The sequence below is a fragment of the Scyliorhinus canicula genome, chromosome 22 (genome assembly GCF_902713615.1).
Source record: "Scyliorhinus canicula chromosome 22, sScyCan1.1, whole genome shotgun sequence".
Lineage (NCBI taxonomy): Eukaryota > Metazoa > Chordata > Chondrichthyes > Carcharhiniformes > Scyliorhinidae > Scyliorhinus > Scyliorhinus canicula.
The window spans coordinates 2,979,009-3,006,282 of NC_052167.1; the positions used below are offsets into that span (position 1 = coordinate 2,979,009).

General features: G+C 48.4%; 1 protein-coding gene across 1 annotated transcript in view; it reads right to left on the reverse strand.

The window, feature by feature from the left end:
- The window catches only part of mcu (mitochondrial calcium uniporter), a 140,903-nt gene continuing 113,629 nt past the window's right edge, over positions 1–27,274 (reverse strand). Inside the window, exons 2-8 of the mRNA XM_038782763.1 lie at positions 23,548–23,620; positions 12,834–13,004; positions 9,214–9,318; positions 5,631–5,791; positions 4,318–4,521; positions 3,149–3,265; positions 1–659 (exon numbers count right to left, since the gene is read on the reverse strand). Of these exons, the coding sequence (XP_038638691.1) occupies positions 582–659; positions 3,149–3,265; positions 4,318–4,521; positions 5,631–5,791; positions 9,214–9,318; positions 12,834–13,004; positions 23,548–23,620 (909 nt within the window). The 3' untranslated portion in view covers positions 1–581. The remainder of the gene's footprint in view (positions 660–3,148; positions 3,266–4,317; positions 4,522–5,630; positions 5,792–9,213; positions 9,319–12,833; positions 13,005–23,547; positions 23,621–27,274) is intronic.

Sequence of the window (27,274 nt, forward strand, 5' to 3'; positions counted from 1 at the left end):
TTTAGCTCCAAAACAGTCGTGAAAGTCATTTATTGTCAGAATTACAGTGCTCTTTTATACAATTTTTTTTTCACAAATGATGCCCTTTTACTTAATTGTATGCAATTTTTTTTTTTAAATAATTTTTTTTTAAGGACTGCAGCAATGTCAGATGAATCCACAGTTTGTAAAATCTGCACACAAAACAAGGTAAAACTGTAAAATAATGCATGGAAATAAATTCTTAAATCTTTTTCTTTAAAAAAATTCCACAGAGGAAACGTGCATTCCCCCATCTGCCCCGCGTGCCGTCAGTTCGAAAGGCGGCGCCCCGCTCTGTTCGCATTGTTGCCGTCTGCAAGGCGTCTGGCATCTCAACGTGGTCTCAAAACCCCCCCCCCCCTTTTCTCGGCTAATCTTCAGAACGCGCCAGCGTTCGGTTCCAATGGGTAAGGGGGTGCCCCCACCCCCCACCCCCGGCGTCGCCAGGCATTCCACGGGTCGGCGGGTGGGAATGGAAGTGTGGACTGGCAGGGTGGAGGAAGGGAGGGGGCGGGGTAAGGGAGGTGGGGAAAAGAGGGAGTCGCTCCTTCATGTGTTCCTCACTCCTGGTCACCGACTGGCCGGATGGGGAGGTGGAGCTGGAGTGGATCCCGGAGACGTTTCAAGTCCAGCTCGGCCTGAAATGCAAAGTTATCCAGCATTACAACGGGGCGGGAATCCCAAATCGCCTGGGGCAAAGCCATAAATCAAACTGTGCCCCCCCTCCCCCCTCCTCCACCACACCACAATGCTGCCGCACAAATCAATTCTATTCTATAGTAGGAAACAACTTGCTTTTCAGTGAATCCTTCCGGAGTTTAGGATGTCCCAAAGCTACAAATTAATTTCCTTCAGCACTCTTACCACGGTGTCCACATTGTACGAGTGCGCGTCTGGCCACCAGTTCTGGATGATCAGTAACGCCCAAGCCCTTTGCAGTCTCCATCTCAATTTCCTTCCCTACCCATTGTCCCCCCCCCTCCCCAATCCCTCCTTCAGGCAACAATCTGAGACTGAGCCAGACTGCTGCTTCCTCGGTGTCCTCCCTAACTCCCAGACCCGGTTCCCACCACATATCCGGGCCGTCGGCAAACCCCTGGCCCATTCGTACCACCTCCATATCATCACCCAGTTCCACCCCCACCCTCCCACCCCGCCGCTGCTGAAACCCTCAATCCAGGATTCTCTCACCTCCCGATTTAATTATTCCAATAAACACCTGGACGTCCATCTAACATTAACTTGAATTCACAAAAAAAAATCTCTGCTGATGCTCTTCCATCATCCCTGCGCTTGCTGAGCTACACTGCCTCCTGGCACTGCAATACCTCCATTTGAAAATTCATCCCACTTTACAAATCATTGGTTGACCAGGGAGGAACAGTAACACATTTCCAAAGTCAGGATGGCGTGTGGCTTGAAGGGGAACTTGCAGGTAGTGACGTTCCTAGGCATCTGTTGCCCTTGTCCTTCAAGTGCACGGGTTTGGAAGGTGTTGTTGAAGGAGCCTTGGTGAGCTCCTGCTGTGCATCTTGTGGATGGTACACACGGCTGCCGCTGTGCGACGGTGGCGGAGGGAGTGAATGTTTGTGGATGGGCTGCCAATCAAACTGTCTGCTTTGTCCTGAATGGTGTTGAGCTACACGCTGGGAGCCGCACTCATCCAGGCAAGTGGAGTGTATTCCACCATGCTCCTGTCTTGTGCCTTGTAACTGGTGGACAGGCTTTGGGGAGTCAGGGGGCGAGTCCCTCACTGCAAAATTCCCAGCCTCTGACATGCTCTTGCAGCCACAGTATCTGTATGGCTAGTCCAGTTCAGAGTCTGGTCAATGGTATTGACCAGGATGTTGATAGTGGAGGAATTCAGCGATGGTAATGCCATTAAATATCAAGTAGAGATGGTTAGATTATCTCTTGTTGGAGATGGTCATTGCTTGGCACTTCTGTGGAATGAATGCAACTTGTCACTTGTCAGCCCCAAGCCTGGATATTGTCCAGGTCTTGCTGCATTTGGACATGGACTGCTTCATTATCTGAGGAGTCGCGAATGGTGCTGAACATTGTGCAGTCATCCACAAACATCCCCATTTCTGATGCTATGATGGAAGGAAGGTCATTGATGAAGCAGCTGAAGATGGTTGGACCTAGGACACTACCCTGAGGATATCAAAGTGATGGCCCGGGGACTGAGAAGATTGACCTCCAACCACATCCTTTGTGCCGGGTATGACTCCAACCAGCAGGGAAATGTCCCCCCTGATTCTCATTTGACTCCAGGTTTTCACAGGCTCTCTGATGTCACACTCGCCTGCAATCACCCTCTCACCTCTGGTGTCCAGCTTTTTCTTTTTTAAATTTAGTGTCCAATCAATATTTTCCAATTAAGGGGCAAGTTAGCGTGGCCAATCCACCTAGCCTGGCACATCTTTTGGGTTGTGGGGGCAAAACCCACGCAAACACGGGGAGAATGTGCAAACTCCACATGGACAGTGACCCGGAATCGAACGTGGGACCTCGGCGCAGTGAGGCAGCTGTGCTAACCACTGTGCCACCGTGCCGCACCAGAGTTCAGCTCTTTTGTCCGTGTTCGAACCAAGGTCGCAATGAGGTCAGGATCAGAGTGACCCTGGTGTGCGAGCGGCCCATTGCTGTGTGAGTGCCGCTCGACAGCGCTGTCGACGATACCTTCCATGATTGGTGATCGGGGGTAGACCGCCGGGGGCAGTAATTGCCTGTGTTGGATTGGTCCTGCCTGTCGTGTTAGCAGAGATAAAGATGTTTTCAGAGGACTATTTAGCTTCTCTCTCTATATGCAACACCCATTTCCTAATAGCGTCCTGTGCAGCTAACCCTTTAACTGCATCCCATGTAGGAGACAGAAGAGAGAGCTCACACTCTGGGCAGCGAGGTGAGGTTTCCCATCTCTCTATTTACAAATACAGCAGTGCCCATCCCACAGGATTTGGATGGAGAACACAGATGGCGTCCCACCCTGTCTACACTAGGTTTCTGTCAGTCTGACAAGTCCTAACCACGTTCGTTTCGCAAGTGCACAGGAAGCCAGTCCCAACCCGCGGAACAGAGGACCTAACCTTGGTTACCCCAGCAACCCCATCATTCCTCGTACCTGAACAATCGCATCCTTGAGCTGGTTGTATTTTTCGATATCAAATTTTGTCTTTTGAGCTCCTCTGTGAAAGAAATGCAGATACTGCCTGTCTTTGGCATCGGGATAGATATACTCCTGTGGGAAGCAGAGCAGAGAGGGTGTCAGGAAAATTCCATGATGAGGAGTAAGTTAGTTACCGAAAATAAACACCCAACTTTGGGAAAGGGGGAAATGAAAGACCTGCATTTATATGGCGCCTTACACGGCCAAGCTTTACAACCAATGAAGCACTTGAGGTGTCGTCACGGTTTTAATGTAGGGAATGCAACAGCCAATATCGGAGCAAAGCAAGATCCCACAAACAGCAATGCCATAACGAGCGGGCAATCTGTTTTTAAGTGACGCGGTTGGGGGGATGAATACTGGCCGGGAACAGCAGAGTGAACAGTCTCCCCTGGAGCTGCCAAGGAAACGGTTGCCGTGCCCCCCCCCCCACCCCCCCCCCGGCCCTCTCTGATGGCACTGGGACTACGAGTGAGGAATGGACGCGGGTCTGAGCAGTGGAGGCAAACCAAATCATGAGGAAAACAGGTAACAAAGTCACTGGACTAGTAACCCAGCCTAATGCCCTGGGTGTCAAGGGTTCAAAGCCCACCCAGGCAGCCGGTGGGATTGAAATTCAATGAATAACCTTAGCGTGAAACCGTTGCCGATAGTCATAAAAATCCGGTTCACTAACGTCCTTCAGGGACGGAAATCTGCCGTCCTTACCCGGTCTGGCCTGCATGTGACTCCAGATCCGCAGCAATGTGGTCGACTCTTGACTGCCCCCCCCCTCTGGAATGGCCTAGCGATTAGGGGGCAATTAGGGGTGGGCAATAAATTCTGTCCTGGTCAGCTTTGCCACATTCTATGAAATAATTCCCCCCCTTGCCACCTCAAACCTCTCCAAGTGCTGCCCGCAAAGTCTCCCATGGGGTGAGATCAGAGGGAGTGGGAATTAGATTTGGGCGGATGGTGGTAAAGATCGGCATGAACCAGCTGGGGTGACCAGCCTGCGTCGGTGCTGTAAAAACCCGTCCTAGCTTTAAGGATCGGGAATTGTATTTTTTTTCCCCCAACATAAACAAACGTCGGGCAACTTCCAAAACCAGGCTGAGAAGGAAAACCAAAGCACAAGAGCCTACCTGCCGTGTGACTACAAAATAGGCGTACATGGCCATTGCAGTGCCATAGGTGATGAAATAGGTGACGGGCTCCATGATATCCCAGGAATATTCCCACCAGGTGAGCCGAGCCAGGATTCCGAACTGTGCGGCCATGAAAGCCATTCCTCCCCACAGCACCCAGCTCGACCTCGTCTCCGCTTTCCTGGTTAATTCAAACTTGACCTACGCCGGGTGAAAGAAAAATAAAAGAGGAAGAGAATCTTCAGCGATAAGAGCTCGAGTAACGTTTATTTTTTTTTAAATGGTGCCGAAGCGGCGAATGGTCTCGTTAACGTGCAGGTACGGCGAGGAGTCGGGAGAGGGAAGGGCTTGCTAGATTTTGTGACGAGGCGAACGGAGCACAAGGGTAGAGAGGTCAACAGTTAAACGGGAGGGCAGCACGGTGGCACAGTGGTTAGCATTGCTGACTACGCCGCTGAGGTCCCAGGTTCGATCCCGGCTCTGGGTCACTGTCCGTGTGGAGTTTGCACATTCTCCCCGTGTCTGCGTGGGTTTCACCCCCACAACCCAAAGATGTGTAGGATAGGCGGATTGGCCAAGCTAAATTGCCCCTTAATTGGAAAAAATAATTGGGTACTCTAAATTTATTTTAAAAAACAAACAAAAAAAAGTTAAACGGGGTATTGGAGCGGCCAAAGCTGGAGTAGCAACGTGCGCACTTTTGGTCTCTTTGGCTCAGGAACGATGTACTTGGCCAAGAGGAAGTACAACAAAGGCTCACTAGAGGAGGTAACATAATTGGCGTAGGAGGGAAAAGTTTAGAAGACTTAAGAGACGATCTAATTAAATCGTATACATTTCTTACAGGGGCCGGACAGGGTCGGTATGGGAGGATGTTCCCCCTCATGGGGGACTCCGGAACATGAGGCTACTGATATAAAACCATTTTGAGGGCCGAGATCAGTAGACATTTCTTCACTCAAATCTTTGGAATTCACCTGTTGAGCAATTCACCTGATGAAGGAGCTGCGCTCCGAAATCCCGTGATTCCAAATAAACCTATTGGACTTTAACCTGGTGTTGGAAGACCTCTTACTGCGCATATAGAAGACGGGGGATGATGTATTTTTGGATGCGAAGGGTATTAAGGGACAGGAGGAGCTGGTTCGAAGGGCTGAGTGGCCCACTCCTATTTCTTACAGGGGGTGAATTGGCCCTTCAGTAAAGTGCGTGCCTGTGGAATAATACATCACTGGTGTGTACACCCTCAGCCAATAGGTTGACCAGCTGAGAAAATACGGTGTCCGTCAACAATGAGAACATGCACCTACTTTCTCAAGTGGTTCAATCTCAGCGTTGAGCTCCTCCATTCGTCTTTGTAGTTCCAGCTCCTTCTGCAGTTGGTGCTCCTCAATGTGCAAGGCGGTGAAGAGCTTCTGCACAAGGATCTTGACGTCATTCATCGTCTCTCTGTCTTCATGGGTCAGGCTCTCTGTCAAATTGAAAAGTAAAAGACTGTTTACAGTCAAGAGGTGGAGGCGAACTTTCCGGAAACTCCCAGAACAAGTTGCCCCGACAACGGTCACCCCCTCAGACACACAATGCCCCACCCCCCACTCGCTGGGTTCAATTCGGAGACTGACCCAAGGTCACCACTGGAGGATGGGGAGGAATACACGGCTGTCTGAGAGGGAGCTGGATAACAGAGCAAGATTTATAATAAGGCCTCTTATTGCATCTCTCAAAGAAATGCCTCAAAGCGCAATCATGTACAGCGAATGTCACTGAAGCACAGTGTCGATTACGTAGGTGGCCATGTCCTGCACAGCAAGGTCCCAGAAGAAAAAGGCGGCAACATGACAGTACAAATGTTGCTCGAACTCCCGGAACAAGCACAAAAAGATGAGAGAAGCACTTGTCTTTTGCGTTTGTGTGGCTATGAAGGTTTGAGGGAGAGCAGGCTGCAATGGAAGTGGGTGCTACAAGGGCCGGGGGAGTATTCCGATAGCCACGTGCACCTTGTGCTGCCCACCACTAGGTGACAGCAGAACCACATCGGAAAGGTCTTGGCCCCGGCACAATTGCGAAGTCTTATTACACCAGATCTCATTGTCACAAAGTTGCTTTGCAGAGGTAATGAGAATTTTAAAGTTGATTCGCAAATCCAACACAGAATGGTGGCGCCCTGATCAAGACTGTCAGACAGCACAGCCTTGGGTTCTTTTCCAATTAAGGGGCAATTTAGCGATGCCAATCAGCCTAACCTGCACATCTTTGGGTTGTGGGGGTGAAACCCACGCAGACACGGGGAGGATGTGCAAACTCCACACAGGCAGTGACCCAAGCCGGGAATCAAACCTGGGACCCTGGAGCTGTAAAGCAATTGTGCTAACCACTGTGCTACCGTGCTGCCCTTTGGGTTGTGGGGGTGAGACCCTGTCTCTCCTTTGGGTTGTGGGGGTGAGACCCTGTCTCTCCTTTGGGTTGTGGGGGTGAGACCCTGTCTCTCCTTGCTGAGCCATTCAAAGTTTTTGCTTCAGAATTCCAGCATCCGAGATATTTTTACTTTTCGTATTAGCACCACAGAATGGTTACTGCGCGGGGAGGAGGCCATTCAGCCCATCGTGTCTGCCCTGGCAATCCAAATGAGCATCATGACTTAGTGCCTCCCCTGGTCTTTTCCCCGTATGGCCGGAACATTCAAACCCGGGAGTGGTCATCTCGGATTGGATGGCATGACACAACCGCCTACGGCCAATGTTTGCCCCCCCCCCCCCCGTTGTTGGTTGTCCCAACATGGCGTGCTTAAATGACACCAGGGCGCTCGCTGCCCACAGACGATCAGAAAGCCAACAGCGCTTTTATTAACCACATTGGATGATTTTTGCCATTCCATATTCTCTCCTCACTCATCCAATTTTACATTGGCCAACATTGTCACAAGTAGGCTTCAAATGCCCCTCGTCGCCACATTCCGGCGCCTCCCCGGAACAGGGGCTTTTCACAGTAACTTCATTTGAAGCCTACTTGTGACAATAAGCGATTTTCATATTTCATTTCATTTCACCCAGAGAGTGCTGAGACTGTGGGACATGGGAGCTGGTGGCATCGCGGTAATGTCGCTGGACTGGGAATCAATCACGCCAAGCAGATGCTCTGGGTACATGGGTTCAAATCCCACCACTTCACCGAATAAAATCTGGAATTGAAAGCTAATCTTAGTGATAGTGCGCATCACCGATTATTCCAAAAACCCTCACTCGGTTCGCTAATCTGGCCCCCAGACCCGCAGCAAGGTGGCGACTCTTAACTAGCAAAAAATCTATCCGTCCGAGGACAATGTGGGTTCAGTTCAAGGGATGAGCAACATACGCCGGCCCTTCCAGCGACCCTACCCCACGTCCCACGACAGAATAAAGAGACCAGAAGTTGGAGGTGAACAGCACAGATAGACGAGGGAAGTTTGATGGACTGGGGAATGAAAAAGGAACAGAAGGAAATGCGGTGGGGGGGGGGGGGGGGGGTAATGGGGTGAAGAGCGATGGGAGGAGGTTTGAGTAGCCAAACCTGTGCTGCACATTCCACGTAAACACCAGCACCAAAACAACAATTACATGGACTGGCTGCAATTCGCTGTTTAATTTAGCTGCATATCTGTCTAAGTCGAAGAAGCGGTCATCATAACTAAAATTAATTGGCTGCCAGGCAGTTGACATTACTTTGAGAGACACGATAACGAGCTAGTTAAAGGCAAGTTTTTTTTAAAAATCCAATCATTCCTGAAATAATCACTCCTGCTTTTCAGCAAGACCTAACCTGATCGTTCTGCCCTCATGAATAATGAAGCACAATGGTATAATGTAACGAGCTTCCATCATCGTTAATTAGGCTAATAGGAAGAAGGTGCTGAGAGATTCCCAATTTATAAGCATGTTGGGGTAGCCGACTCGATTCGCTACATTTTCAATAGCCGAACCCTGGATTTCCTTTTTAATGTTCAGATGATTTTTCTCCAGGGTTGCTACTGCCTTCATATAGCACCCTTAATTTAGCGTCTTAAAGTTCTTCATAGTAACGTTATCGGGAAAAAGGTGACACCGTACTGAATCTGAGATATTAGGACAGGTGGCCAAGAGCTTAAGAGTCACAGATATTTACAGCACGGAAACAGGCTCTTCGGCCCAGCTTGTCCATGCTGCCCAGTTTCTATCACTAAGCTAGTCCCACTTGCCCGCATTTGGCCCAGATCCCTCTATACCCACCCTGCCCTTGCAACTGTCTAACTGCTTTTTAAAGGGCAGAATTGTACCCGCCTCTACCACTTCCTCTGCCAGCCCATCCAGATGCTCACCACCCCCTGTATGAAAACATTTCCCCCCTGGTCTCTTTTGTATCTCTCCCCTCTCACCTTAAACCTATGCTCTCTAGTTCTAGACTCCTCTACCTTTGGGAAAAGATGTCGACTATCTTGATCGAAGAAGTGGTCTTTAGGAAGTTGAAAGAGGCAGAGAGGTTGGAAGGGGGGGGGGGGGGGGAGTGGGTGGAATTCAGAGTCCCAGACTGCTAAAGGCACGTCGACCAACGTTGGAGCGATCATCAACCATGGGATGCGCAAGCGGCCAGAATTGGGGGAGTGCAGTGCACACGTCAGAGGTCAGTAGAGCTGGAGGAGACGACAGAGATAGGGGCAGGCGAGGTCACGGTGGGATTTCAAAACAAGGGTGAGAATTTCAAAACTGGGCTTATTCTTGACCAGGAATCAATATAGGTCAGCGGATAAAGGAGTTAACGAGACTCGGTACGCGTTAGGATAAAAGCAACACAGCAACAGGAGACGCTGCAGAAACTACAGTTGATGGATGTTGGGTTAAATATAGGTTAGTTTCAGTAGTCGGACACACGCGGTTAGCATACCTCTCTTTGGTGGCTGCACGTGGTGCGTTACGTCATTTATCACCAAGTTAAAGTCATCAAGAAGCAGAATGTCGATTCCCGTCGATGCTGCTATTCGAATTCCATCTGTGGGGGCGTGAGGTAACAGATACAGAGCAATCAGGCCAAACATGTATTATCAGTGGCAGCACAATTACCAACACAAGTAACCCTTCCTACGACACAACCCCATCCATTTTGTGATGAGTGAAGGAATTTCAGATATATTGTATTATGTATAGTCGGTGCAGTAAGGGTTAAACACCTGGTTCAGTGCGCGACCGCTGCAGTCACGTTTTTAAAAAATCCTAGTTTGAAAGGTACCAGACACTATTTGGTGACGGCGGGGCAATCAAAGCATCGTAAAGAAAGATCATAATTCATTCCAGCCAGGGATGTAGTTTGCTGAATTTGTGCTAATGGAATTTTGTTTATATAAAGAAGATTACCTGGGGAGCAGGTGATTAGAGACACTGTGTTCAGCTTAGTAAGATGATATAGTTAATGGGAGGAGCCAGGGGCTCATGCAGTTTCTGGAGTTTCAGGTCAGTTTTTGAATCTGTCTGTGAACAGATTAGCTTCTTCTCCCAAAGCAGTTCAGTTAAAAAGATTTTGCTTGTGAACAGACAGCAGTTTCTGAAATGGCTGGCAGGCTAAACAGTAGTTTGACACAGGCAAGAATCTGCAGTTGGTTCCTGAAGGATCTCTCTTTCTCAAAGTGGTTTATCCAAGACATCTCTTTACAGAAAGTATTCCTGAGTCTGCTAACTGTATTTAAAAGAGGATTTTGACTGGCAAGGGGTTTTTCTCGAGTGGACATAAAGGATAGCAGTAAGATGTTTCACCATCATTGTTAAGAAATGTTTATCAGGTTATTGTAAGCTATTGCCTTTATACTGTTTATTAATAAAGTTTGTTTTAATATACCATATCCCCATTTGTGTATGGAGCCACTCCTGAAGCGAGATATCCTCTCCTCACAGTCTCCGGGATCATAATAATTTACAATACCAATCTCATCACTTGGTCATTAGCCATTCGCCCTGCACCACCAGTCTTCACAGGGTTAAGAGTTAATCCCGTCCAACAAATTGGAATTTTGGAAGAATGAAAGGTGATCGAATTGAATCATACAAGACTTGGAAGGGGATCGATAGGGCAGACAGAATATTTTTGTTAGGAGATCTCAGGCGCGGGGGGCACAACTTCAGGGGACGGGGGTCGATCATTTAGGACCACGATGAGGAAAAACCTCTGGACTCAAACAGTTGTGAATCTTCGGAATTCTCCACCCCAGAGAATCTGTGCATGCTCCTCTGTATTCTGTTCAAGGCCGAGGTAGGCAAATCTTTGGTCCTGCAGGCTATCAAGGGGATGTGGGGAGCGGGAGGTCAAGGGAAGTCGAGGGAGAACATCAGGCATGACTGCATTGAATGGTGGAGGAGGATGGAGGGACTTTAGTCTACTCCTGCCCCATATCCCATGTGTTACATTCAATGGCCAAGATTTATACAGCTGTAGGGCGGCGGGTACAGTGGTTAGCACTTCTTTTTTTTTAAAGACATGTAACCTACTTTTTTTAAATTTAAAAAAAAAGTGTCCAATTCATTTTTTCCAATTAAGGGGCAATTTAGCGTGGCCAATCCACCTACCCTGCACATCTTTGGGGGCGAAAACCACGCAGACACGGGGAGAATGTGTAGACTCCACACGGACAGTGACCCAGAGCCGGTATCGAACATGGGACAACAGTGCTAACCACTGCGCCATCATGCTGCCCTAGTGGTTAGCACTGCTGCCTCACAGCGCTAGGGACCCGGGTTCATTTCCGGCCTTGGTTGACTGTGTGGAGTTTTTCACTTTCTGCCCATGTCTGCGTGGGTTTCCTCCAGGTGCTCCGGTTTCCTCCCACAGTCAAAAGATGTGCAGGTTCGGTGGATTGGCCATGCTAAATTGGCCTTAAGTGTCCAAAAGGTTTGGTGGGGTTAGGGTGGATGAGTGGACGTAAGTAGGCTGCTCTTTCCAAGGGTTGGTGTAGATTCGATGGGCCGAATGACCTCCTTCTGCACTGGAAATTCTATAACATCTGTAACTCTGGAATTGGTTTCGAACAGGAATCCCGGAGAAAAGAACAAGGAAACCCGGAACTCAAAATAATAAATTTATCAGACGAGCCACAAATTTCTTCAGAATTATTCATGTCAAATTTCCATGACATTTTTGGCGCTATCTTAGTGACGGCATTTAGCGTACGTATTTCTAATGGAACGTCAACCTATTTGCTCATTCTTCACGGAACCTGGTAGAAGGGGAGATCGTGTTGCTCATTCCTGCAAATTGTCTTAATTTTAGTTGTAGCCTCATTTCAATCTTTATTTTTATTTTAGGAATAATTTCTTTTTTTTTCCCAATCAATTTAGAGTATCCAATCCCCCCCCCCCCCCCCCCCCCAAATTAAGGGGTAATTTAGCGTGGCCAATGCCTGCACATCTTTTTGGGTTGTGGGGGGGGTGAGACCCAAGCAGACACCGGGAGAATGTGCAAACCTCACACTGTCAGTGATCCGGGGCCGGGACCGAACCCCTGGAACCTCGGCACCGTGAGGCAGCAGTGCTAACCACTGTGCCACCGTGCCGGGAATAGTTTGTGTCAGAAACTGAAATCCGGTTTCCAGTTGAGTTTTTCATCTTCCCGAATCTTTAGTCATAGAACATAGAACAGTACAGCACAGAACAGGCCCTTCGGCCCTCAATGTTGCGCCGAGCCATGATCACCCTACTCAAACCCACGTATCCACCCTATACCCGTAACCCAACAACCCCCCCCTTAACCTTACTTTTATTAGGACACTACGGGCAATTTAGCATGGCCAATCCACCTAACCCACACATCTTTGGACTGTGGGAGGAAACCGGAGCACCCGGAGGAAACCCACGCACACAGGGGGAGGACGTGCAGACTCCACACAGACAGTGACCCAGCCGGGAATCGAACCTGGGACCCTGGAGCTGTGAAGCATTTATGCTAACCACCATGCTACCCTGCTGCCCAAGTCAGTTTCGCTATTCCTCCTTTTTCCTCTATGATTAATTTCATGTGTTCAGGAATTGCACCCCTACAATGATGGAAACAAAGACTGTGCATTGTCAGTTTCAACTTCCGACGCTCCTGCTATTAAACTGCAAATTACTCACCAAGTGTTGCTACAGCTAAGCTTCTATTTTTCATTTGAAATGAAAATCGCTTATTGTCACGAGTAGACTTCAATGAAGTTACTGTGAAAGGCCCCTAGTCGCCACATTCTGGCGCCTGTTCGGGGAGGCTGTTACGGGAATCGAACCGTGCTGCTGGCCTGCTTGGTCTGCTTTCAAAGCTAGCGATTTAGCCCAGTGAGCTAAACAGCTGAAACCCGACTCTAATTCTTTATCACAAAATTCAGCTTCCACCTTGGGTAAGTGGATTTTCCACTTAGAGCCTGCGAATGAAGCTTTGAATTCCAACTTCAGGTTAGCAAAGCTCCAATACCATGTTACCCCGTGGCTGTTTTAGTTCCTGCATTAAATGCTTGTGCAGGCCCGGCAGTGCAAGTCCGTACGCCGTACCTGGGGTGTAGATAGCGACTCTATCGATGCCCTTATCCTCTGCCTGCAATTGCTTCAAGAAGATGCCCACGGAGTCGGAGATGGGCCGGAGGGTGAACTGGCACCGCTCACGCCGCGACGGTAGGTTCAAGGAGAGCACCGGTAACCCGTTCTGATAAGCAACGGTTACATCTGCACCAAAAGAAAGAGAGAGGGTGAACACAAAGTGAGGATTCATTCAGACAGGGCATGATTGTATGGAGACACCTTTGCACAAAGACACCAATTCATTCAAACCTTATTGCCCCCCCCCCCCCCCCATCTCCACCTCTCCTCCAGCTCACAATTCTACATCTCTCCAATTCTGGCTTCTTGCCCATCCCCAATTTTGATCGTTTCACCGCTTGCCGGCCGTGCCTCCAGCTGCCCGGGTCCTAAACTCTCCAGTTCCCTACCTAAACCTCTCTACCTTTAAAATTCTACCTCCCGGTCCAAACATTTGGTTACCTGACCTAACAATGCTCCTGTCAAGTGTTAGGAAAACAGCAGTAGTTTTAAGGGATTTATTTTTTTCTACTGATAAACATTAGAAATAAAGGTATCGTTTTTAAGTGCGTTTAGTTTAATGTTTCTGTGCCTGTAGTTAGATTCATGCTGGACAAAGGTGCTTGTATGTGTGAGGGTTGGTTAAGTTCCAACTGTGTTTTCTATTGTGTTTAGAGAGGGCTGCGGTATGAAGAATAAATATGAAGGCATTGCTTAGCAACTAAGGCCTCGTAAGGCCGAGAAGCTTTTCAGTTTTAGTTGAGCTAATTTTATTGCAGTTGGACATAGGTAGTGAGAGACAAGGCAGCTCTCACAGCTCTGCCAACAAAAGGAATCTATTCAAGTCTTGCATTTTTTGGGGGGCTATCCTGTGCTTGGGGAGCCAGTAGTTCCATGCTGCATTCTCCATGGCAACACCTCAGCCAGTCAACTTGCCAACCAATCATCGCCCTTTGCTCCTGTGGTATAAATCGTTTTGAAATTTAGCATTCTTGTATTTGTCCTCATGAGAACAAGATGCCAAATGTCAGCAATATACGAGTTTGGCAGTATCACCAGACTGCCCATCAATCCTGTTCAGTGCATCTGACCTTCTGTACAACACTGCAGGTGAATGAGACACTGGAGGAGAGTGCGGCAGACTGTTCGATCTCTCTGGTGTTCGGGAACAAGCAGATTGGCAGTAATCCAAAGATTGGCTTTATGGGCTGGGGTAGTGGGCTGATGGTTCTTTGTGGGTGGTTCAGCTGGAACAAACCCAGTGGCATCCCACCATCTGTGTCACCCTTAGGAGGGAGACGTGGCCTAGACACACGCACACATATACCACAGCACGTCGTCTGGCGGCCAATTAAAAGTTCCTGCAGACAACAGGAGCCAAGTACAACAGAACGTTCCTCTTCCATTCCCATTCAGACATTGAGATTTGGGAAAGCGGAATCCTAATGGGTCAATTAGCAGCCAGCTTCCAGTTGGACCCTCTGAAGAAATCTTCTCCTCCCAAGGATCTTGAGGTAAACAAAAATGCAGCTTACCCAGGCAGGCTGGATAGGTGGGTGGTTACAGGTATGTTAATAAAACTTTCAGCTTCAACCTTTCCAACTAAGTGTTAAATCTCCTCTGGAGCAAGTCGAAGATGATCAGCAGGACGTCTGGCGTCCTGAGCTATCACCCTAGCCAATTAATTAAATCTGGAATTGTAAAGCTCATTTTTAGTAATGGTGGCCGTGGAAATATCATCGATTATCGTAAAAACCCAACTGGTTCAGTAATGCCCTCTCGGGAAGGAAATCTGGCATCTTTATCTGGTCTGGCCCACATGTGACTCCAGATCCACATGGCAATGTGGTCAACTCTTAACTGCCCCTCTGAATTGGCCCTGCAGCCCACTGGTATTGTACCAAACGCTAGCATTGTGGGTGTACCCATGCCAGAGGTACTCACTGAAGCCGATCAAGATGGCAGCTTGCCATCACCTTTTGAGGGATGGGCAACAAGTTGTTATTTAATTCCTTTGCACCATGTGGGTGTCACTGGCTGCGCCAGCCTTTTGTTGACCATCTCTAATTGCCCTTGAACAAGTGCTGGTCTAATCACCGACGCTCACGTCCCATCGTTTAAAAATGACAGCAGGCAGCCTGGAGTGCAGAACCCTGGAGGTTTGTGCTGTGCGCAGATGGCAGCTCACCCGCCCAGGCTAATCAAGCGCGGTGAAAGATGTTCCACCTGCTCCTACCCATCTCCAGAGGACAGGCACCCAGCTGAGCCCCACGCTGGAGTCTGAATACAGGGCTGCAGTCCGACAAACTCCCTGTTACAGGCCCTTAGTCAGGCCTCATTCCTCCTGACAGGGGCTTGACGATTCCCCCATGCGGTGTCTCATTCAAGGTGCAGGACCTGGTGAGAAACTGACAGCATCTGATGCATTTTTACATAATTTAAATACTTGTAACTTGTGCTTTTTCCCCCCAGCTTGAGGCAGTAGCCAAAAAGGCAGTCTGCACACGGATGTGCTTCCAGCTTGTGCCATTGCAGAACAGAGTGGAGCAATCAGAATCACTGGGGCAGTTTGCACATTCTCCCCGTGTCTGCATGGGTTTCACCCCCACAAAAACAACCAAAGATGTGCTGGTTAGGCGGACTGGCCTCGCTAAATTGCCCCTTCATTGGAAAAAAAAAATTGGATCCTCTAAATTTATTTTAAGAAAAGTATTGGGGCAAAGTTGGACATGAGAGTGAGAATGAAACAGATTTCCCATTTATGCCACTGAATCACTGTTCATATCTATCACAGCTGGTCGTATTTACGATGGAAATGAACTGTGGGACAACCCAAAGATGTGGAGGATAGGTGGATCGGCCACGCTAAATTGCCCCTTAATTGGGAATTTTTACATTTTTTTTTAAAAAAAAGCTGGTCTGTTTTCCCTCCATAACGACAAGAGCAAGCTCTGAAGAGGTTGACAAGATACTCTGCATGGAAATTGGATTTGGCAGGGCGGCCATGAGGCACAGTGGTTAGCACTGAGTCTGCGTCGCTGAGGACCTGGGTCACTGTCCATGTGGGGTTTGCACGTTCTCCCTGTGTCTGCGTGGGTTTCACCCACACAACCCAAAAAGATGTGCTGCTTTGGTGGATTGGCCACGCTAAATTGCCCCGTCATTGGAAAAAGAAAAATAATTGGCTACTCCAAATTTTAAAAAAAAGAAATAGGATTTGGCCGTTCAACCCCTCGACCCTCTTCCATGTCATTCAATGGAGTCAAGGCTGACCCATGGCCTAATTCCATTTACTCGTCATTGCCTCATACCCCTGAATAACTTTAGGTTTAATTAATCATCAATCTAATGTCAACTGTGGAAGAGAGTTCTAAACTTCCATCACTACCCTTTGCAGCTAAAATGTGTTTCTGGACTTAAACCTTGAAACGTTTGACTCTAGTTTTTAAGATTGTGCCTCCTCGTCCTCGGCTCCTTATATGGTGCAAATAGTGTTTCTCCAGCTGTCTTATTAGTTCCCCTTAATATCTTGAAAATTAAGTTATTTTCCAAATTCCACCAAATGCAACCCTAAATTGTATCATCACTCCTATAATTCACCCCATTGGAGTTCAGATACCATTCCAGTATTTCTAGCTGCACGTCCTCCAAGACCAGTACGTCCTTCCCACGGTGAAATGCCCATTGATGAGCAGTGCCCCGGGTGTAGTCTAACCAGGGCTTTGTATAGGTGAAGCAAGGTTGCCATCCAGTCCTCCATTCACTTTTTTGAAAGCTTTCTGTAGCGATCTGACATATTAACAATGTACATGGCTACAAGAGCAGAGATTGGATTTCTGCGGTGAGTAACTCACCTCCCAACTCATCGTCTGCAAGACAGAAGTCTGGAATGCGATGGAACACTCCCCACTTGCCTGGATGAGCGCAGCTCCAACACTCAAGAAGCTCAACACCAGCCAGTACAAAGCAGACCACTTGATTGACACCCCATACCTTAAACATTCACAACTTGCACCGCCGTCACACAATGACAGCTGTGTGTACCATCTACAAGGAACTCACCAAGGCTCTTTTGCCAGAATCTCCCAAACCTGTGACCTCTACCAGTTAGAAAAACAAGGGCAGCAGATACATGGGAACATCACCAACTGGACATTCTTCTCCAAGCCACTCACCATCCTGATTTGGAAATGTATCGGTCGTTCCTTCACTGTTGTTGGGTCAAAGCCCTGGAGCGCCCTCCCTAGCAGCACTGTGGGTGTACCTACACCACATGGACTGCAGCTGTCCAAGGTGCTGACGGCTCACCACCACCTTCTCAAGGGACAATCAGGGATGGGCAATGAACGTTGACCTTGCCAAAGACACCCACATCCTGTGAAGATATCTTTTTTAAAACTCCTGTTTCCAGCTTTCGGCCGTGGGGGAAATCCAACAATTGTTGGCAGAGAGAAGACAGGAATCAGCTCCAGTTTAACATAAATATTACAGCAACGTTTGCAATAAATGCCAGATATTGTGATCAAATAAACTTTGAGTTATGAACAAACCCACAGTCTGTGTAATCTTCGCTTTGAGCAGCACTTCACATTGCTGGAACGGAAGGAAATCTTTCTCATCCTCTGAACTTGGCAATGAATCTCACCGGCTGAAGCAATAAACTGACCAACTTTTGCTCCTCAATGTGATCCTCCACCCCAACGCCATACTCCCACACTCCCCCCATTCCCCTTGATGCCTTTAGAGCCTAGAAATCTATTTCCTTCTTAAATATATTCAGCGACTTGGCTTCCACAGCCCTCTGTGGTAGAGGATTCCACATCTAATAATAAAGTTCCACATCTCACTCCTAATTGGTCTACCCCGTATCCTAAAACATGTTCTGGACCCTCCAACGAGAAGAAACAACACCTCTGCACCCAGCCTGTCCCGGCCCTGTCAGAATTTCATACCTATCAATCACATCCCCTCTCATTCTTCTAAACTCCAGTCAACAGAGGCCCAGTTGACCCAATCGCTCCTCATAATGACAATCCTGGCAGCCCAGGAACTCCAGGTGGAGCCTCACCAAGGCCCTGTCCAGCTGCAGTTAAGACATCTTTGTTCCTGTACTCAAGTCCTCTTGCAACGAAGGCCAATACACCATTTGCCTTCCTAACTGCTTGCTGTACCTGCATGCTTGCTTTCAGTGACTGCATGGACACTCGTGTCTCTTTGTACATCAGCATTTCCCAATCTACTGCCATTTAACCATTACTCTGCCAGTCTGTTTTTCCTACTGCTGTGGACAACTTCACATTGATCCAAGTTATACTGCATCTGCCACTCACTCAACTGGTCTAAATTGCCTTGAAACCTCTTAACGTCCTCCTGACCACTCCCACCAATTTTTGTGTCATCAGCAAACTGGGAAATATTACATTTGGTACCCTCGTCAAAACCATTGATACATATTGTGAATAACTGCCCCCCCCAACCCCCTCCCCACCCCCCAGTACTGATCCCTACAGAATATCACTAGTCTCTGCCTGCCACTTCGAACAAAGCCCATTTATTCCAACTCTGTTTCCTGTCTTCTAACCAATTCTCAATCCGTGCCAGTATATTAACCCTAATCCCATCTGCCTTATTTTTGCACACTGACCTCTTATGTTGGACTTTATCACAAGCTTTCTGAAAATCCGAATACACCACATCCGCCGGTTCTCCCTGATCTATTCTACTTCTAGGTTCGTCAAACAGGATTTCCCTTCCATAAATCCATGTTGACTTTGTCTAATTCCGTTGACATTTCCAACTGTCCTGTTATCATACATTTTGTAATAGAACACTAGCATTTGTCAGGTGGATGTACCTTTAAGAAATGGGTGTTTATCAAATAGCTGCAGTAATGTCAGTGCTGGGCTATCTGTCTTTCACTTTTGTTTTGAGCTGGGAGCTGCAGTGTGTTTTGGTTTCGTTTTCAGAATTGGAGAGCTGCAGTCAAAGCAAGCAGCTGCGTAATGATCTCTCTCTGCAAGCTAAAGAATGTCTCCAGATCATTGATGATTTCAAAGTAATACCTGTTTCTGTAGAGCATTTAAACCTGCTGCCTTTATTTTACAAAGGATTTAACTTACGGATGTTGTTTGGGAAGTTATTAAGGGTTACCTATAGAATATTGTATTTGGGAAAGCATCAGTGTTTGTAGTTGATAAGATGTTTACTGTGTGTGTTTATAAAAATGTTAACTGGATTCATAGAATAATAGTTTTGTTTTAAACATACTTTAGCTCTCTGTTGCACCATATCTGTAAAGTGGGCCCGTGTGCTCCCCATAATCAAAACCTATTAAATGTTGTGGGTCAGGTGAACTCCCATGATATACTTTGGGGTTCTCTAAACCCTGGACCATAATACATTCTCCCTATGGCTGGCGTTAGGCTAAACGGTCTGTAATTACCAGGCTAAACGGCCTGGTAACGTAACGGCCTATAATTACCAGTGTCCAGTGGTGTTGACCAAAGAGAGAACTCCCTTTGTTCTTCATAAAAATAGTGAGATCCGGGAGTGCAGGAGGCGAAAGAGGCCGGTGTGCTGGCCTTTGCGTCCCTAGTAGCCCGGCGGAGGATCTTGCTACAGTGGAAGGATGCGAGACCCCCAAGCGTGGAGACCTGGATCAATGACATGGCGGGATTTCTCAAGCTGGAGAAGGTGAAATTTGCACTGAGAGGATCGGTACAAGGGTTCTTTAGGCGGTGGCAACCTTTCCTCGACTTTCTGGCTCAGCGATAGGGTACTGGGACAGCAGCAGCAGCAACCCGGGGGGGAAAAGGGGGGGGGGGCGTTGACTATGTTTGCTTATTTAATTTTAATTTAATTTATTTTTAAGTTCTCTTGTTATTTACTGGGTTTGGGGGTGTGGGGGGGGGGGGTGTGATACATGCGTTGATACGGTCTTGGGGGTGTTATAGTTATTATGGTGTTTTATTGTTGCTTTTCATTGTTTGTTGTTATATTTTCTGTAAAAAATTCCAATAAAAATGATTTAAAAAAAAAATAAAAATAGTGAGATGAGATCGTTTGGGCCCGATTGCGGGGGCAAACTGGGATCATTTTAACGCATCATCCAAGAGGTGACACCTCTGACAGTGCAGCACTCCTTCAGTACTGCACTGGTATGTTGGCCTTGATTTTAGCCTTTAAGGAGATGGAGTGGCACTTGATTCCAGAGTCAGCGCAGAATAACTTAATTCTGGGCTGTAAATTTCAAATGATTTTACATTAAAAAATATAGAAAGGGAGATCTGTTATTCTGCAATCGACAAGGCTTCTGTAATAGGAGTGTTGGCTGCAACAAGATGGATTGCAGGTGATGTGAAATCATCAGAATACTTCAGGCAGCGTACAATAAATCAAGGCAGAAATCAATCGCTTGCTTCTCAGACCACATCCAAATCAGAGGAGCCAACAGAGCTGGTGCGGAGGTAAATCCATCTTCGTTCACTGAACTCTCACAGTTCTGACAGCTTACCGTCAGCAGCAAGGGAAATATGGGAAAATCTCGGGCATCTTGCAACACAGTGGATGGATATGGGATTTATCCGAAAGGGAGACTTCCCTCTCGGTTTCCGATGACGTAGCGATGATTTTCCCATCAGGTTGATTCCGGGAAGGAGTCCGAGGACAGGGCAAAATTACAGATCAGCCAGGGTCTACCTATGTGGCGGAGCAAGTCTCAAGGGGCTGGATGGCCTTCGTCCTGTTATTGTGAACATAACCAAGCCAGAATTCTCTTGAGTACGATAGGGACAGGACATCGAGTATGGGTCAAATGAAGGGGTGGAGGAAAACAGCACAAATAAACTAAACACGGTAGGGATGGCCTCATCCCTAGGGTTAGGTGGATTGGCCATGATAAATTGCCCGTAGTGTGGGGGTATAGGGTGGATACGTGGGTTTGAGTAGGGTGACCATGGCTCGGCACAACATCGAGGGCCGAAGGGCCTGTTCTGTGCTGTACTGTTCTATGTTCTATTCAGGTCTCCCTCTCTCACCAACATCCTCCAGCCCCTCAACTCTGGCTTCAACATCCCATATTCCTTATGATGCGGTGCGGATGGCTCTGCCTTCAGCTCTCTAGCCTCCAAGCTCTGGACGTCATCCCCCTCCCTCGAGACTTTAGTGTACCTCTGATGTACTTTTGTGTCCAAATACATTCTGATGACGTGCCTTGTGCTCCATTGAAGCGCTACATAAACTCCAGGTAAACTCCAGCTGCCCTGCCTCTGAGCCGGGAGCTGCAGGTTCAAGTCCCATCCCAGGACTTAATGGCCAAGGAAGGGGCGTTGGTAACGCGGTCAAACAGGCCGAATGTCAACCTGCAAAATCCTTCCAAACACACGTTGATGACTGGCGGCAAGAGTGGGACAGATTCGCGGTCAGCCCTGCGATGACAGGAACACTGGAGGGGGACGCCATCACTGCCCATAGCTCCGGATTACAACATGCACGTTACCACAGCAACGTGAACAGTTGGGGGAAGCTGCTTCCTTGCCCTACCTGTGGCGTAGATCGTGGCCGGACTGTGGGCCGGACCTGCCTTCGGACAAAGGACTGATTTTTAAAAATTCATTAACGGGATGTGGGTGTCGCTGGTCAGGCCAGCGTTTATTGTCCATCCCTATTTGCCCTTCAGAAGGTGGTGGTGAGCTGCCTTCTTGAACCGCTGCAGTCCTTCTGGTGTAGGTACACCCGCTGTGCTCTGAGGGAGGGAGTTCCAGGAGTTTGCCCCAGCGACAGTGAAGGAACAGTCAATATATTTTCAAGTCGGGGTGGTGAGTGACATGGAGGGCAACCTCTAGGTGGTGGGGTTCCCAGGTATCTGCTGCTCTTGACCTTCTAGATGTTAGTTGTCGTGGGTTTGCAAGGTGCTGTCTAAGGAACCTTGGTGAGTTACTGCAGTGCATCATGTAGATGGTACACACGGCTGCCATTGTTCGTCGGTGCTGGAAGGTTTGAATGTTTGTGGAAGGGGGAGCAATCAAGCGGGGCTGCTTTGTCCTGGATGGTGTTGAGCTTCTTGAGTGTTGTTGGAGCTGCACTCATCCAGGCAAGTGGAGAGTATTCCATTACACTCCTGACTTGTGCCTTGTAAATGATGGATAGGCTTTGGAGGATCAGGAGGTGAGTTCCTCGCTGTAGGATTCCTAGCCTTTGACCTGTTGTGGTAACCACAGTGTTAATATGGCCAGTCCAATTCAGTTTCTGATCAATGGTAACCCCCAGGATGTTGATCGTGAGGGGTTCAGCGATGTATTGCTGGCAATGATAATCATATAAATGCAAGCTGCTTCTGTCAGTTCATGTGGTATTAAATTGTGGTTCAGTGAGCACAGCTAGCTAGCCTCGGAGTCACAAGATTCCCAGTTCAATTCCCACATCAGGACCGAGGGCAAAACTCAAGGCTGACACTCCAGGGCAGTGCTGAGGGAGCCCTGCACTGCCAAAGGGCCTGTATTTCAGGTGTTAAACAAGGGCTCCATCAGGTGGGTGTAAAAGATCCCAGGAGGGTTTTTTTGAAGAGGAGCAGGGGCGTTTCCCCTGGGCATCAAACTGATACACATGTCCCCAAGCTAAAGAACAAAGAGATGATCTATCCGGTCGCTGTCACACTGCCAGACCTGGGAGGCTTGCTGGACACAAATTAACTGCCACATTTCTGACATCACTGCAATGGTATTCTTGGGAAAAGTAATAATTGGAACATAGCTGATTCTGAAGGGGTTTGATGGGGTGGAGGTTGAGAGACTGTTTCTACTGGTAAGGGAATCAGGGCCACAGTCTCAGGATGTTAGGGGTGCCAACATCTAGGGTGGCACGGTGGCATAGTGCTCAGCACTGCTGCCTCACAGCGCCAGGGAGCCGGGTTCGATTCCGACCTTGGGCGACTGTGCGGAGTTTTCACGTTCTCCCCGTGTCTGTGTGGGTTTCCTCCCACAGTCCAAAGATGTGCTGGTTAGATGGATTGGACATGCTAAATTGTCCCTAGGTGGGGTTACAGGGATAGGGTGGGGGATTATGCCTGAGTGGGGTGCTCTTTCAGATGGCCGGTGCAGGCTCCATGGGCCGAATGGCCTTCTTCTGCACTGTGCGCATTCTACAATTCTATGACTGAGATGAGGAGAAATTACTTCACTCAAAGGGTTGCGAATTTTCGGAATTCTCCACCACAGAGGCCGGTGGCTGCTCCACCATCAAATATATCAAAGGTCGGGGATAAGCAGTCCCAGAGACTCTCCATTTGGAAATGGTGAGTGGGTGGGAAAGTGGAGTTGAAATTTAAGATCAACCACGATCGTATCACATCAGACGGAGACTAAAGGCTTGAGGAGAAAGTAGAAAGATTTGGGAAGGAAATGATCTGATTCAAAGATGGAGCAGGTCCAACAGGCTACATGATCTACTCCTGTTCCGATGGACTGTGGTCCTGTATTACACTCACTGCAAAGTGCTCTGAGACGCCCTATGCTCGTGAAAAACGCTATACTAGTGCAAATGGCGCTTTTTGTCTAGTCTGAGCAGTTTTGTGCTGGAGCGTTAGGTGCCTCTGCTCCGTTAAGCACACATCGGATTCACACAAAACAATCAACTGAGGCTGTGTGGGAAATACTCAGGGCTGAGGAGCACGAGGAGGTTTTGCAATACTCACCGTCAGACGTCACTAAGCGACTGGAGCAGTACAACACTCGCTGACTGTGCCACACTGGAAATCTCTGGCACACCTGTCAAGCAAAGAAAGGAGGATTTAGCGGGAGTATGATTACACACAGCATACTGAACACATTCCCCCCCCCCCCGATCCTCATCACACCCAGCCCCGAGCATTAGGAACCCACTCAGTGAACGAACAATGGATTTGTATCACTTTCAACCCCATAAAACAGACACACCAGCAGCACTGTCAGAGTGCTGGATAATCACAGATGGTGCTCTGAGCAATGTCACCATCAACATGTAGCGTAAGATAAGGCTGCCAACTCTCCAGTCCTTCCAGGACGTGGTCTCCAATCACAGAATCCCTACAGTGCAGAAGGAGGCCATTCAGCCCATTGGGTCTGCACCGACCGTCAGAAAGAGCACCCTACCCAGGCCTGCACCCGTGCCCTACCCCAGTAACCCCACCTAACCTGCACATCTTTGGACACTAATGGGCAGTTTAGCATGGCCAATCCATCTAACCTGCACATCTTTGGACACAAAGGGGTAATTTAGCACGGCCAATTCACCTAAACTGCACATCGTTGGACTGTGGGAGGAAAACGGAGCACCCGGAGGAAACCCATGCAGACACGGGGAGAACGTGCAGACTCCACACAGACCGTCACCCAAGGCCAGAGTTGAACCCGGGTCCCTGGCGCTGTGAGGCAGCAGTGCTAACCACTGTGCAGCCATATCAGAGTGGAATGTCTGAAAACATTGAAAATGAAATGAAAAAATGAAAATCGCTTATTGTCACGAGTAGGCTTCAATGAAGTTACTGTGAAAAGCCCCTAGTCGCCACATTCCGGCGCCTGTCCGGGGAGGCTGGTACGGGAATCGAACCGTGCTGCTGGCCTGCTTGGTTTGCTTTAAAGGCCAGCGATTTAGCCCAGTGAGCTAAACCAGCCCCCGACCATTGAAAACCTAAACCCAGGTTTCTGAGGAAACACAAGGTTCAAGAACATAAGAAATAAGAGTAAGGCATTCAGCCCATCCAGCCTGCTCTGCCATTCAATAAGATCAGGCCCGATCGGATTGAGGTCTGAACTCCACTTCCCGGCCTGTCCCCCATAGCCCAGACTCTCTCAATCAACTCTTAAATGTATTCCACAGGCCAGCCCCTGGGGTAAGAGAACTCAAAAGACCAACGACATCGTGAGACACAAAATCGCTCCATATCCCTGCCTTACATGGGAAACCTTATTTTTTATTCCAGGCCTGTTCCTAATCTAGAACAGCCCGTAGGGAAAATATCTCCTCAGTACATTCCTTGTCAAGAATCTTGCGGAATCTTGTACGTTTCAGTAGGGTAAGAAAGGAAGGAGGAGGGGGTCACTGAGCAAGAAGTGGCGGGTATAAAAAATCATATTGCAGCAACCAGTTTTGGACCCGGATTAGAATTGCATATGATTAAAACTCTTGCAGATGGGGAGTGAGAGCATATATGAGCTCAACAGCTGTGTGGAGCTCGAATCTTCCTCAGCCATCGATTCCTTCAAACATCATTAACCTGTTCTGAATACTGCTGATCGTGCACATTGATTAGCAATGGAATGCAGCAATCAGCAGCTCAGTAAGAGAGCGGGGTTAATGAGGCCTGTAAAAAACCGTGCATGAGGGAGCTGAGGGAATGACTAAGTGAAGAAGGCATTGCACATTTTAGAAGTCAAACATATAACAATGGCAGCAGTAAAATTTGCGTTTTTAACTCAAAATAATTGTCGCCGCCTACAGGTCAGGTGTTAACGCGATGGCCACTTGAGCCCTGATTTTCTGCTGCAGGCTGATGGGGCAAAAGAGCTGAGCTCCATTGTTTGCCTTATTGACGGCTGCAGGTTCAAACCCGCCCCAGAGTTTGAAGCACAGAATAGGCCGGCAGCAGAGGGGACGCCTCCTGTTGGAGGGCATCACTGAGGGCGGAACCCCGCTCTGTCGGAGGGGCAGTGCTGAGGGGGCGCCACACTGGAGGGGCATCGCTGAGGTGGCACTGCATTATTGGTGGGGCAAAGTTGAGGGAATGCCATGATGCAGCAGCGGTGCTGAGGATGTGCTGCACTGGAGGTGCAGTGCTGAGGGAGTGCCTTGCTATCAGAGGAGTATTGTCAAAATTGGTCATTAAAACAAAGGTTCCAAGAACATTAAATATCAAACAAAAGTCTTCATGTACTTAGCAGACCCGCTAGACAAAAACAGTGTAATAATTACAAACCACAAAACCGAAAGGTCATGCACATCTGACTCATCTTGTCTGAACTTATTTCCTCCAGTCCCGTGTGGGGCAATGGGTCAGAAGGTCCACCACCTGCCAGGTTGACCGTAACCCGCTCCAGCCCCACAGCGGTGTCCCGCTATTGAAGGTCCTTCTCAAACATACTTCTCCAGATCTTCTTTAGCCGGCCCATCATCATCTCCCATGCGGTGGCTCCCAACCCACCGTAGCTGTGCAATAACCATTGGCTCAGGCGTTCGGGGTCATTGCCCTGAAATGCCAACTCTGCTCCTCTCTCCAAAGATGCTGCCAGGCCGGCTGAGCGAGTCCAGAGTTTTATGTTTCAGTTTCCACAGGGGGGTGGCGAGCAGGCGGAACAGAGTAGGCAGTGAGGGTGGAACAGCCCAGGTGGGCCAAATGGCCTCCTTCACCTGTATTGGTTGGGCCCCAGGTCCAGTTTTATTGGGGGCGGCAGAAGCTCCGGGGTTGCCTCGACCTGGTCTCCACCCCATTGGCTGTCTCCAGTTTGCCGGTGATCGGCAGTCCCCTCATTAATGGAATGTGGCTGGAAAATATTCACATTCCCGAATGAATACCATTCCGAAATAAATAAATGGATTGCAGAGGGCGGTGGATTTTTCCTCTCCCTGGGGAGGCATTAAATACTCTTGATTGGCTAAATAAGATTCTTGCCAGCAACACCGTTTGGAGCTGAAGGGGACTCGAAATGCAAAAGAGAGCCAGCTCTGCAGGGGGCGCCGTGTTCAAGGGAGATCGATCCATTAAACAGAGATTAAAAGAGGGTGAGGCAGGAAGGCAAAGAGAAGGTGGGCTGGAGGTGTAGGCGTGTGCGCGAGAGCAGCCAATCTGAGAGGAGGAGCAGGAGACCGATTAGAAAATAAACACAGGAAAGAAACTCTGAAAACAGTGGAAGCTGTAGTGCGCATTAATATTGTATCAGGTAATTTCATGGCTCCCAAGAGTTATCTTGAAATATTAAATAACCCCAAACACCCAATGTCGTGCAAAAGCTAACTAATTCGCCCTAATCTGGCACTGGGGCTGTGACTGGGCACTCTGGGGTAGGGAATGGATTTGTAGAGCTGAATAATAATTACACTTCGGGTTCCTGAGCAGTCACCAGAGAGAAATTAATCTGTGTTGGTTTTAATGGGAATCAAAAAAAACGTCTTCAAAGGATGGCTGGTACCTTTGCGGCTCAAAGATTAAGGTGCAGCTGGCCAGGTCCACGAGGGAGAAAGAAACGCGGAGGAGGCTCGTGTGAACCACCAACACCAGCAGCGACCAATTAAACCCCAATACCTGTTTCTGTCTTGTAAATTTCACGTATAAAAGATCAAACCTCAATGCTATTCCTGCCTGCACAGCAGCTCTTCCCGAGGGATTTCCACCTCCATCATTTCCTCTTGGGTGACGTTGGAAACTATCGCTCTTAAGTCTCAAAAGT